The sequence below is a fragment of the Lagenorhynchus albirostris genome, chromosome 5, assembly GCF_949774975.1.
Source record: "Lagenorhynchus albirostris chromosome 5, mLagAlb1.1, whole genome shotgun sequence".
NCBI lineage: Eukaryota > Metazoa > Chordata > Mammalia > Artiodactyla > Delphinidae > Lagenorhynchus > Lagenorhynchus albirostris.
This window is the reverse complement of record NC_083099.1, coordinates 74,784,067-74,797,510: the sequence shown is the minus strand read 5'-3', so window position 1 is coordinate 74,797,510 and position 13,444 is coordinate 74,784,067. Positions and strand designations below refer to the sequence as shown.

At 37.7% G+C, this 13,444-nt stretch overlaps 1 protein-coding gene across 1 annotated transcript in view; it reads right to left on the bottom strand.

Moving 5' to 3' along the window:
* The window catches only part of OSBPL11 (oxysterol binding protein like 11), a 99,223-nt gene that overhangs the window by 70,543 nt on the left and 15,236 nt on the right, over positions 1-13,444 (bottom strand). Inside the window, exon 2 of the mRNA XM_060150436.1 lies at positions 2,922-2,990. Within this exon, the coding sequence (XP_060006419.1) occupies positions 2,922-2,990 (69 nt within the window). The remainder of the gene's footprint in view (positions 1-2,921; positions 2,991-13,444) is intronic.

Sequence of the window (13,444 nt, the reverse complement as noted above, 5' to 3'; positions counted from 1 at the left end):
AGTATCATCAAACGGAACTTTAATCTAAAAAATATTCTGACTTGGAAGTATGTCTTATGATGGCAAAAATCAACTTTAGTGAAGATTCTGGATGGAAGGGCACCCATGTGCTTTGCTCTGACCATCCTAGACTTCAGTGCTGAGCATGTATAGAACTCCTAAGCCAACTGGGAAGTGATCTCATCTTCAGGAATTAGAGTTGAAAGTGAAAGGAAGTGGGTTCAAGAGAGGGTCTTGCTCATTCCTAGGGCACTACATTCCAAAGCAAGCAGTTATTTATAGAGTACGCCCATGCTGGATTTCTCCAAGCTGCTCTAAGTTGCCCTTAGTCAAACAGAAATGGATTGCAGGGAAACTGCCTTGAATATCTGGCACAGGTGCAGTGCTTTTGTTACTTAAGCTTTATCTGCAGCACAGGTACAAAGTGGCTAGGCCTGCCAAAGGAACTGAGCTCTAAGCCTAAGGCCCTTTAACATGGTCTTAAACTTTCTGTTCCTCTTTTATCATTCAATCTGCACATTCCAGCCTGAGAACCCAGTATATCTCTGCTGTGCCACAAGCCTCCAGCCAGGTTGGCAGAAAATGGAAGTTTTTTCTAAAGTGGTCTTGCAGCAATCAAGCTGACAAGCTGAGACCTCTCTGATGGGGCAAGTTGGTAAAAGATTCTGTGTTCTCAGTGGCAAACAGGGATGGGTTGTCTTCATCCCCACTTCCTGCTGCTGCTAAAACTGGCCTTTTAGACAGCTGGAGGGATCACATGGGCAGAGGCAGTGCCCCTCCCTAAACTGGAACTTTGGCTTGGATCTCTTAGCTAACTCCTCAGGCAACCAGTGGCCAATGGATCTTTTTGGAAGGCTCCCTCATGTAATGACACAAACATCTGCCCCTTCTCCCCATGGTCTCAAGTTGCCACTGACCTGAAATGCCATCATTAACATATATTAAATCTTATAAGCTTGGGTATATTTTGGAGCTTTCTTACTCTGTTCCACTTCTGAGACTTTCTCAATGATATAATATGAATGAAAGTTGTTGAATGTCATGGGGGAGAAAAGTTAACCTATTTCCCTTTTTAAAAAGAGAACAAAGAATAGTGCTAAAAGCAGAGTGACATAAATTTTTTAAAATATATATTTTATATGTCATTTAAATGTATAAGCTTTTAAAAAATTACATAAAAACTGAGGTGGGAAAATGCAAAATGAAAAGGCTCCCTTGACTTTGCTCTTTTTTAAAAAAAAAAAAAAAAACTGAGAACCTTAGGGAACTACCCTTTTCACTTCAACAGGAATGACTCCCTTCTATGTGTTCACATCCAGCTTTGACCTCTCATATGACCTCCAGCTTCTTGCATATCACTCCTATTTGAAAGCCCTACTGTTACTTCAAACTAAACATGGCCCAAACTGCCTTCTCTTTTAATAAATCACATGTTCATCACAGCGCTTCAACTGTTTTTTTGAAAGTCTGAAAACCATTCTTTCATATACTATGTCCCATTTTCTAGTTGTTTAAGGTAAAATGCAAATTCAGCTCCAGTTATTCCATCATGCTTTTGACCTAGCCAAAAGCAGAGGTCTCCAAATGACATGTGAATAAGAAGCAGCATGTTATAATGCCAAGAACATAGACTTCAGAGTCAGAACTATTTGGGTTCAAATTCTAGCTTTAACATTTGTAAATTTAAAATCCACAATGAGATACCACTTAACACCCATTAGGATGGCTATTATTAAAAAAACAAAACAAAACAAAAAAACCCACAGAAAACAGAAAGTAACAAGTGTTGGGAAGATGTACAGAAATTGCAAGTCCTGTGCATTGCTGGTGGGAATGTAAAATGGTGCAGCTGCTATGGAAAACAATATGGAGATTCGCCAAAAAGTTAAACACAGAATTACCATGTGATCCAGCAATTCTATTTCTGGGTATATACACAAAAGAATGAGAGCAGGAACTCCAACAGATATTTTGTACACCAATGCTCACAGCAACATTATTCACGATTAGCCAAAAGGTAGAAGTAACCCAAATGTCCACTGACAGATAACTGGATAAACAAAATGTGGTATATACATACAAGGGACTACAATTCAGCCCTAAAAAGCTAGGAATCCTGACACACGCTACATAGGTGAAACTTGAGGACATTATACTAAGTGAAATAAGCCCATCACAAAAGGACAAATATTGTATGATTCCACTTTCATAAGGTACCTGGAGTAGTCAAATTCATAGAGAGAGAAAGTAGAATAATGGTTGCCAAGGACTCAGGGCAGGGGGAAATGTGGAATTATTGTTTAATGGATACAGAGTTTTAGTCTGAGAAGATGCAAAAAGTTCTGAGACGAATGAAAGTGATAGCTGCATAACAATGTGCATGTATTTAATGCCACTGAACTGTATACTAAAAAATGTTTAAAATGGTAAATTTTATGTTATGTTTATTTTACCACAATAAAAAAAAAGGTTTAATACCCTGCCCTACAACTACCAATTCCACACAGTATTTAAGATAGCTGGCTTTGCTACTTATTGAGTGCTTGTCTGACCTTCGGCTGGTTATTTAAACTCTCCAAGGTCCCAGAGGACTTTTGAGAATCCTGAACAGGCACCTAATACAAATCTCTTTGCCGTCTCCAAACCACCCTAAAAGCCTCACCACTGCAAGTATGCATAAGGCAAGTGGACAAATGATCCTAACTTCTGAGGCATTTGGAGGCTGCAATTTGGACAGATGTTAACTCCTCCTACCCCTTAAAAAGGAGAAGAAAGTCATTAGACTTTTAGAAAAAACATGGTAAATCTTTCTCTAACATGTTTCCCAGCCATATTTGTACTGAAGTAATATCAGAATATAAAATTATCAGCCCCATTTCTGGTCTCTTGGGAGAGAGATGTGACAGAATAATCACACTTACCTGTACTGCCACCCAGTGACAAGGTTGGTGTACTTCATTAAATAGCCATACACACTTTCCATGTGATCACTGTTTCAAAAAGATCAGAAAGGGCCAAAGTCAGTGAAAATTAGAAGAAATTCCAGGAAGTTAACTGTACAGTTTAAAAAATCGCTGTAGGGACTTGCCTGGTGGCACAGTGGTTAAGAATCTGCCAGACAATGCAGGGGACATGGGTTTGAGCCCTGGTCCGGGAAGATCCCACATGCCATGGAGCAACTAAGCACGTGCGCCACAACTACTGAGCCTACGCTCTAGAGTCCGTGAGCCACAGCTACTGGGCCTCAGTGCCACAACTACTGAAGCCCACGTGCTTAGAGCCCATGCTCTGCAACAAGAGAAGCCACTGCAATGAGAAGCCCACGCACTGCAATCAAGAGTAGCCCCCGCTCACCGCAACTAGAGAAAGCCTGCGCGCAGCAACGAAGACCCAATGCAGCCAAAAGTAAATAAATAAATTAATTAATTAAAGAAAAAAAGCTGTAGACACCTACTTTTCTACAAATACTTCAAACTTACTTCAGAAGTAAAATTTATAGGTTAACAAATAGAGCTATTTAATCCCCCATATTTCATACCCATAGGACTTTACCAGAGTTCTTCAAAGCAAGTGTAATCCCCCATAAATCACTATACAATATTCATATATAAAGTCATTATATACGTATAAAATTACATAAATATGAAACAAATCTACTATACATATAATTATAAATAAAAATATTTTATAACTTAATTCAATACTAAACAAAGAAAATCCAGTTTTATGGTTCTAGAATAAACTAAAGAAGGTTTCCAGGTTGAATAGTTCTTCCTCAATCTGGTGGGACATGTTATGTCTTTGATTCTTTGGGCTTTCAAAATGAAGATCCTGTTTTTGATGAGTATGACACCTCACTCCCACTCCCCCACCCCAGATAGGCATGTGGCAAAGTGCTCATTGCAAGTCTTACCACTGGAAAGATTTATTTGGGACCTGTATCGTTAGCCTTACTGAAAGTGAGTTTCTTTACCTCCTGCCCCCTTTTTCTATTTATCAGAAATGTTCTGTTACAGTGGTTCATAGAAAATGCAGTATCTTATTGATACTTTGTTTCCAATATTTTAAGGTTCCTTATACTTATGAAAAGATATTAAAGCTTCACCTACATTGATGTATCTTTTTGATATATGGGCTTCATTTTTCATTTTGTAACTTACATTAAGAATTCTTTTTAAACTCATCTAAAGTTTTAACTTTAAACTATAAGATGCAAACGATATTAAACATTTATTTTCTCTACTATCCCTGAATCACAGAGCTTACTTGGTAAAATTTCAGCTAACAAGCATCTAGGAAATGGAAAGTATAAGACAACTGGCAACCTTTAAAACATGGATATCAAAAGCAAAATCAAGAGAGAGCTGACACAACCAACAGAACAAAAATTTTTTAAGACTTAGGTTGATCTGAATGACAAATGAAAAGAGATGAAGATAAAGATACTCTCTTACACAAACACACAACAAATGCCCAAACTGACTATAAGATTCTAGTAGCTATTATTACTGGAGAGCAAGTAGGAGAATGCCTCAGGGATAAACTCAATGTTGGGTGCCCTTCTAATCTCATTTCTTCAAAGTGCTTGGAAGTTGGGTGCCCTTCTAATCTCATTTCTTCAAAGTGCTTGGAAATAAAGAACTGATCCCATGACTGAGTATATGTTACTTTTTTTTCTGTATTTTTCTTCCATTCTAAGGCTAGCAAACAACACTGTTTACTAATATTAAGTGAAACGGCTCATGTCCTTTTGGTTTCATACAGTCACTAATCTCAAGAAGACAAAGGCTGTCAACCTCTAAACTGCCAACCCAAAGTTATGATAATGATACATGTATCCTGTCATGTTAAAACTGACAGTACCATTTGAATTCTCATTTCAGTAATTTCTAAAACCCCCATCTAGAGGAAGATTCTTCTCTAGAAACCCAACCCATTGGATTTTTGCCCTACTTCCAGCCCTATGTCACAGCAAAGCTATTTCTTTCAGTTCCACTGGTACTTGAAAAGGCAGAGATTTCTAGTCTGGCACTCATGTTTTCCCCAGGCTTCAGGCTTAAACAGCTTTTGGGGGCCAGAGGAATCCCAATGCCCCTGGACTCTGCCCAAAAATAATTTCCCAAAGAGTTCCTCATCTGTTTTAGATATTTAACATAGAGCTTAGCTGTCTTGAACTGTTCTTGTCCTCAAAACTTATTCCTTCACTTATATATGGAATCTAAAAATAAAAACAAAAAACCCCCAAAACTCATAGAACAGATTAGTGGCTGCCAGTGGTGGGGGTGGGAGGTGAACAAAATGGGTGAAGGTGATCAAAAGACACAAACTTGCAGTTATAAAATAAGTCAGTCCTGGGAATGTTATTTATAGCATGGTGACTATAGTTGATAATATTGTATATTTGAAAGTTGCTAAGAGAATAGATCTTAAAAGTTCTCATCATAAGAAAAACAAAGTGTAACTGTGTAGTGATGAATGTTTTTTAAAATTTTTATTTATCTTTTATTTATTTATTTTCGGCTACGTTGGGTCTTCATTGCTGTGCACGGGCTTTCTATAGTTGCGGCGAGCAGAGGCTATTCTTCGTTGCAGTGTGCGGCCCTCTCACTGCAGTGGCTTCTCTTGTTGCAGAGCACGGGCTCTAGGTGCGCAGGCTTCAGTAGCTGTGGCACATGGTCTTGGTAGTTGTGGCTCGTGAGCTCTAGAGCGCAGGCTCAGTAGTTGTGGCGCATGGGCTTAGTTGCTCCACGGCATGTGGGATCTTCTGGGACCAGGGCTCGAACCCGTGTCCTCTGCATTGGCAGGCGGATTCTTAACCACTGCGCCACCAGAGAAGCCCAGTGATGCATGTTAACTAGACTTATTGTGATTATTTTGCAACATATAAAAAAAATTATATTGTGCACCTAAAACTAATGTTATATATCAATAATATCTAAATTTTTAAAAAACCTTATTCTTGGTCTATTTTGTCCTGTAGCTTCATAACCTGAATATTTATTTACACTCTGTACCAATCCACAAAAGGCCTAGGGTGTCACATAACCTAAATTAAATATTTCCCCAAAGTACCCAGATATTCCATAATTCAGCATTTTTAATTTTCCCCTTTAATCTAGGTTCTCTACACCAAGCTTTCATTCCTAGATAAGAATCATTTCATAGCTATTAGCATGCTATAAAAACATTACAACTCAGTTATAGTTCAATTCCTCTGGTTCTAGGACTGTATATATTCTTCAAATGGATATGTGAACTGTGCAGAGAATGTTTATTAAACTTCAAATAAACTATCTACAACTGAGAAAAACAAAATCTTCATTTCAAAGCAATCAAAGATTATGCCTCATGTCCCTTATTTTTGTTTAGTCCCTCATATTATTAAAGGTATTCCTCATTTTGGTCATATCTAAGTTATTTATATCAGTCATTTAATGACTATCAGTGAATTTTTTAGAGTATAATTTCAGTAGCATCATTCATTAAATAAAATGAACGTGTATCCTCATATTCCACAGTACAGTAATGTTTTATGTTTAATTTTTAGTGTTTTAATATTTTTGATACTTGCATCTAAAGAGTTAACCTTCTCACAAAAATCACAAGAGGGATACTGACATGGTTCATTTGGTAGTAGCATAAAGCCAGCTTCAAAAGAAACAAATTCAAATATGTACTTATAAACTGCTGGCCTGCTTTTACTACAGAAAACAGACATCTGAGGTTACAAAGAACCAACTGAAGAGCAATCCATTCTTGGAACAGCTGGTTGCACTGTCCCTCTCTCATCCTTCCCCTTCTCTAGTCAGTGCAACCAGCTGATGTGGAACCACTGTGCCATCTGGTGGCCAGCATAAAAAGCTCTGTGAGTGAACATCTTTCGTTCCCTCTCCTTTCTTCTCTCTACTTCCTTATAGTTATTATGTAGTACTTCTAACACTCATGCTTTGCTCCTATTTAAAATGTGTAAATTCAATAGAAGATTTACCTGTTAATATGAATAAAACCTAGTTGTTAAAGTGGGAATATACCATATATCTGATTATATCATACTAATATTCTGTGTTCTATGAATTAGAGATGACGGTCCAAAAGACTAATACACAGAAAAATAAGCTATGAAAAAGTTAATTTCTTCTTCAGTCCTTCAGCAACTCCACCACTCAACAAATTGCGTATATTCTGATCTTGTTAACATTTTATTGAAATTAGCGGTAGAAACTGATAGTCTATAAATACAGTTGATTAACTGAACTATACGCCAAGTGGCATTATTCTGTTTAATTTGAGGTTCATCACCTCCTAGGTATCTTAACAGTGACTGCTTCAATTCCTAACTCTTCATTACTATAACACACATTTCTTAACCCTTCTTTATCAGACTTAAGGAAGATATGCAGAAGCTTTTAAAATTAAACTACTTTTTCACCAACATTGAATTCAGTTAAAAACGTCTGTTTCCATGGTTAGACCCCGGTAGACTAAACCCTGTATTTTGAGAACAGAGGTTCCGATCAATATTATATGTAGAGAAACGGCAAGAACCTTGGAAGCCACAGAGACTGTTCTATTCTTCACTGATTTTCTTTCTTCATTTATTTTTAAATGTTAAGCATTTATTTGTATTTTAATAAAAACAAAACTAAATAATATATAAAATTAAATATGTGAAAATAAAACATAGTTTTAAAATGAAAAAATAAAATAAAATTAAGCCACTTTTTTTAACAGTTTCACATCCTTTTATTTCAGTTCAACACTATTGCTCAGTACCTTCTAAATGAAAAGCACTCTGAAAATCCACAGAAAAGGATGGGGAAGTAAAAAAGGCGATTCCTCTCCATCCCAAATCCATTACCTAATATAAAAAAAATGTACCTCCTTGAAGAAAAAGACAATGGCCCACTGGGACTCTCTGCTTTTAGCTGTCATACAAATGAAAAGGGTAGTTTTTCATTTGTAGAAAGGGTAGAATCCTGTGTTAAAGACACAGGATTCATTAAACAAAGACACAGGATTCAATAGTGATTAGGTTGAAATGATGGACGGGACTTGACTTATCAGATGTGGAAGGAGAGTGAGAGAGAAGGGACAAGGGGAACACCCAGATTTCCAGCTGGCACAACTGTGTAGATACGAACAAACGCCTTTATGGGGATCATAAAGGAAGTTTTGGATTTGTTCCAATTTAACATGTTGAATTTAAGGGACCTGTGGGACATAACACAGGGAGATATGCAATAAGGTAGCACAATTTGGACTGAACATACAGATTTTGGTAGTGATCAGCATATAAGCATGTAACTGGTATTTGAAACGATGAGAGTAAAGAAAATCACCTAGGAAATATTATAAAATGACAAGAGAAGGGACAGAGTCTAAGAGAGAACCCTAAGGAAAAGTTTTAAAGCAAGAGGAGTACAGAGAGGAGATAAGTAGATAAGTGGTAGGAAGAAAATCAGGAATATTTCAAGTAAGTTTTTGGTCAAGAATGTTTAATACTATTGAGGGGTGAAGGAAGATGAAGATTGAGAAGTTTCTATTAGAGTTAACAACCAAGGGAATCCCCTGGCAGTCCAGAGGTTGGGACTCGGTGCTTTCACTGCTGTGGCCCCTAGGACCCCACAAGCCGTGAGGCACAGCCAAAAAAAAAAAAAAAAAAAAAAGATTTAACAACCAAGAGATAACAGTTCCAATTTAATGATGAAGGCAGAGCCAGATGGCAATAACTGAAGAGAGACTGGGAGAAGGAGAAGTGGTTAAGGTGATATTATGGGCTTAAGGCAACGGTAGCTGTAAGTGCCTGACAGGCAGGATATAGTAACGAGAAAAAGGCTCACCACAACTCAGGAGAGTGATAGAGGGAAATGGGGGAGAGGTGGGCTCCAGAGACCAGGTAGAGGAATTAGAGATGGATACCTTAAGGCATTTAATTACAGGCAGAAATTTATGCAAGCTGTAGTAAAGGAGGTGCCAGTCAAGCCACAGTTCAAAATTCCTACTTTCTACTAGGCAAGAACTATCCTCCAAAAAGGCTTAGTTTTGGTTCATTACCTTGTAACATAAATAGCATGAAGGGAGGGAGCAGTCTGCTTAGCTGAGGAAAAAGCAACTGACAACAGATGGGAATGACTGCAACACATGTACCTCCTGGCGCTGTAAAAAGATATTCCACAGAGCAGTGACTGCTTCTTACTCATCCTAGCAGTCCACGCAGCACCTAGTGTATAGCCTGGGATATAAACAGGTGCTCAATACATCTCCACTGAATGGGAAGACAGAAGCAGAATTTTTCTATAAAACCACAAGACAACTGAGTAGCCTGCAAAAAAACCCAAAACAACAAAAAAACAAAAAACAGCAACAACAACTCAATTCACAGCCTGTATACTCAAATAAATCCCAGCTAAAACTAATTCTAATTTCAACTGTGTCTTAATCTATACCAAAAAGTATACAAGTCAAGGGAGACTCCCTCCCTTCTGCTGAGAGTCTTAAAAATGTTAATGCTCTTTGGTCCAAGAACTTCACTTCTAGGTATCCAGACAGACGATTAGAAATGTAGACAAACATAATATGCAAACATGCCCAATGTAGCACTATTTATAATAGTAAAAAAAATTAAGTGGAGAGACAAGGAAATGAATGGAGAGGAAAGGAAGAAAAACAAATAAGCTAAATGAATGGCATTAAGAAAATGATTAAGAAATATGATAGAATGGTATTCACCAATTAAAATGTTTATGAGTTTCTAACAACATAGGGAAACGCTTATTAATAGCACTAAAAGTACAGGTTACAGAATTTTATGTAGTGTGTAAAATATATGCACAGAACAAAAGTACACAAAACAGTTAACTGTGGTTATCACTGGATGGAAGAATTATGAATGATTTAATTTGCTCCCTTTACTGTTTCACATTTTCCAATTTTAATATATTATTTTTATAATCAAACAAAACATTTTTTAAATGTTCAATTACATTGACTAGGTGGGACAGTCCAGGCACAGAGCTATTTACACTTATTAATAGGTATGGATTAAATTTTTTAAAACTTTCCCATGTGACTATATGAGCATTGCTCTTTTGGGATGTAGAACTGTGTTTCCTAAAAACCCTTACTTCTCAAATTAGGTTACACATATCCAAAACTGGGCTAGATGGCTAGGAGAACAGGGTAAAACTAGACTATCTTTCTAAAGCAAATTTACTTGACTATAAGAAGTTAAAGGCTTTTTAATGTCAAAACTCACATAAATGTTAAGAAACTTGCTCCCTCCTCACATATTTCCATGAGGAGGACTTCTCCAGAGAGCTCCTGTCCTTCTCTCCCCAGCCTTCCCCTCACTCTTTCCATAGCTGGGTATGAATGAATGGCTCAGCCCGTTCTGGGCTCTCTTCTTTGTATCTGCCTGCCTACCCAGAGAAGATATTTTCATCTGCTCTGATGGAAATAAGACCTGAGTATTCCAAGCTGCTTGTGACGAGGTAGATAGGCATGACTAATTACAGGGTGAAATATTAGCTAACCTATTTAACCCATGTTAAAGGCACTTTCTTCAGTGAGTTTTTCCAGTAATAAAACAATTTCTTCACACCCATTAGTATGGCTATTATCAAAACCAAAACCAAACCAAACAAAACAAAACAGAAAATAACAAGTGTTGGTAAAGATGTAGAGAAATTAGAACTCTTGTGTATTGCCGGTGCAACTGTAAAATGGTGCTGCCACTGTGGAGAACAGCATCATGGTTCCTCAAAAAGTTAAACATAGAACTACTATATGATCCAGCAATTCCAATTCTGGGAATATACACAAAAGAATGAAAGCAAGAACTCCAACAGATAAAAATGTTCACAGAAACATTATTCACAACAGCCAAAAGGTAGAAACAACACTGGATAGTCCCATGTAAATCAATGAAGCTAGAACACACCCTCACACCATACACACAAATAAACTCAAAATGGCTTAAAGACTTAAATATAACACAAGACACCATAAAACTCCTAGAAGAGAACATAGGCTAAACATTCTGATATAAATTATACCAATGTTTCCTTAGGTCAGTCTCCCAAGGCAACAGAAATAAAAGCAAAAACAAACAAATGGGACCTAATCAAACTTACAAGCTTTTGCACAGCAAAGGAAACCATAAGCAGACTGCTCCCTCCCTTCATGCTATTTATGTTACAAGGTAATGAACCCAAACTAAGCCTTTCTGGAGGATAGTTCTTGACTAGTAGACAACCTACGGACTGGGAGAAAATATTTGCAAATGACACAAATGACGAGGGCTTAATTTCCAAAATATACAAACAGCTCCTACAATTCAATAACAAAGAAACAAACAACCCAATCAAAAAATGGGCAGAAGACCTAAAAAGACGTTTGTCCAAAGAAAACATACAGATGGCCAATAAGCACATGAAAAGATGCTCATCATCGCTAATTATTAGAGAAATGCAAATCAAAACACCACTTCATACCAGTCAGAACGGACATCAGCAAAAAGTCTACAAATAATAAATGCTGAAGAGGGTGTGGAGAAAAGGGAACCCTTTTACACTGTTAGTGGGAATGTAAATTGGTGCTGCCACTATGGAAAATAGTACAGTGGTTCCTCAAAAAACTAAAAATAGAGTTGTCATATGATCCAGCAATCCCACTCCTGGGCATATATCCAGAGAAAACTATAATTCGAAAAGATACATGCACCCCTTATGTTCTCTTTCTCAACTGGTCCTGAACTCATGATATTATTTATAGACCTCTGAAAAACCCAATAACAAATATATTACAGAGTAGAATATAAAATCCTCATGAATTTTGAAGATACTACAGATAACTCCCAAGAAAGTGATATCAGCCATGGACTGCTTTAAATCACAAACTGCATCCACTGGGGGTACCTACTGTCTTATGCAGTTAAGAGAGATTTCATGAAGAAAGTTCGAGAAGCACAGCTGTAAAATGGTTGCCTATACAGACCAAAAACAGAAGAAGTCCAATATATAATCTGATTGTTACAGACAACTAAATTTGAGAAATCTCTCATGCAGATAATTGGCCATGTGAAGATGGGACAGAAGAAACTTCTACATGGAAAAGCAGAAAGTCAATTCTAACGCTTCCAGAAAGTTAGGAAGTGGTTTATTATAATGGGAAAAGCATGAGCTTAACACACACACAGGTTTGAATCCCAGTGTGACTTTACGCAAGTAACACATCCGGTCCTATGTGTCTTTATCTGTAAATGCGGATAAGAACATCTAACTTCAGATTTATAATGAGGAAATAGGAAGAGATAATATATTTCAACCCAAATATATTTGAAGTACCTTTCAACATGGTAAATGCTCAGCAAGTATTGGTTTTCTCCCACTCCAGGGAGTCGATTCCTCTGTGGGGAAAGGGCTCATTTTCTAGATCAGTTCTTTAGATCTCTCTTACCTTGTCAGCCTGACATTTTCAAGTCAGAATGATGGGACCTAAAAAGCCCTGAGTCTCCCACTTCTTTATTTAAAAAAATAATTATTGTATTTTTCCAGTAAGTATTTTGTCAAGAACTATGAAGGGTCTGAGATGTCACCCTATTTGTAAGCTAACAAGTTAGCTTGCCAGTTTCACGGATGCTGGCAGGATACATGAAACTCGTAAGTCAGAGACAAAAGACTTCAGTAGTCACAGCAATATCAGCAGACAGATCATAAGCCCAATCACACAGGGCAATGCAGAGAGGGCAGGAGATGCCTGCACATGTGGTAGGTTGTGGTACAGAAAAGGAACCCTGAGTGTAGGGAACCCAAATCTTTTAAGGACAGTAAGTCTACCTGACCTCCATGGCAAGGAGACATTATGTTTATTATATCGGACAGTAAACAAACCTGACTTTTGCCCAGGAGGGAAATACTATCTCTAACCTTCAAGACTGTTTGCTATACAAATATTTTGGAAAAAAACAGTAAAGAACAAAGGAGAGTCAGTACCTCTGCTAACAACACAGGCAGAAACATGAGAGACCCATTAAGAACTGTCTCCTAATGAGTATTACATACATATACTGAAAAGTTTCTTTCCTTTTTTTTTCAATAAATTTATTTATTTATTTATTTTGGCTGCATTGGGTCTGAGTTGCTGTGCGTGGATTTTCTCTTGTTGCAGCAAGTGGAGGCTACTCTTCGTTGTGGTGCACAGGCTTCTCACTGCGGTGGCTTCTCTTGTTGCAGAGCACAGGCTCTAGGTGCACAGGCTTCAGCAGTTGTGGCATGCGGGCTCAGTGGTTGTGGCTCGCAGGCTCTAGGCACGTGGGCTTCAGTAATTGTGGTGCACGGGCTTAGTTGCCAGGGAAGTCCCTACAGTCAAAAGTTTCTTATCCAACCTTGTCTTCCAGCCACCAGTTCCCCTCCTCAGAGACAAGCACTTCTCTCAACTTTTTATG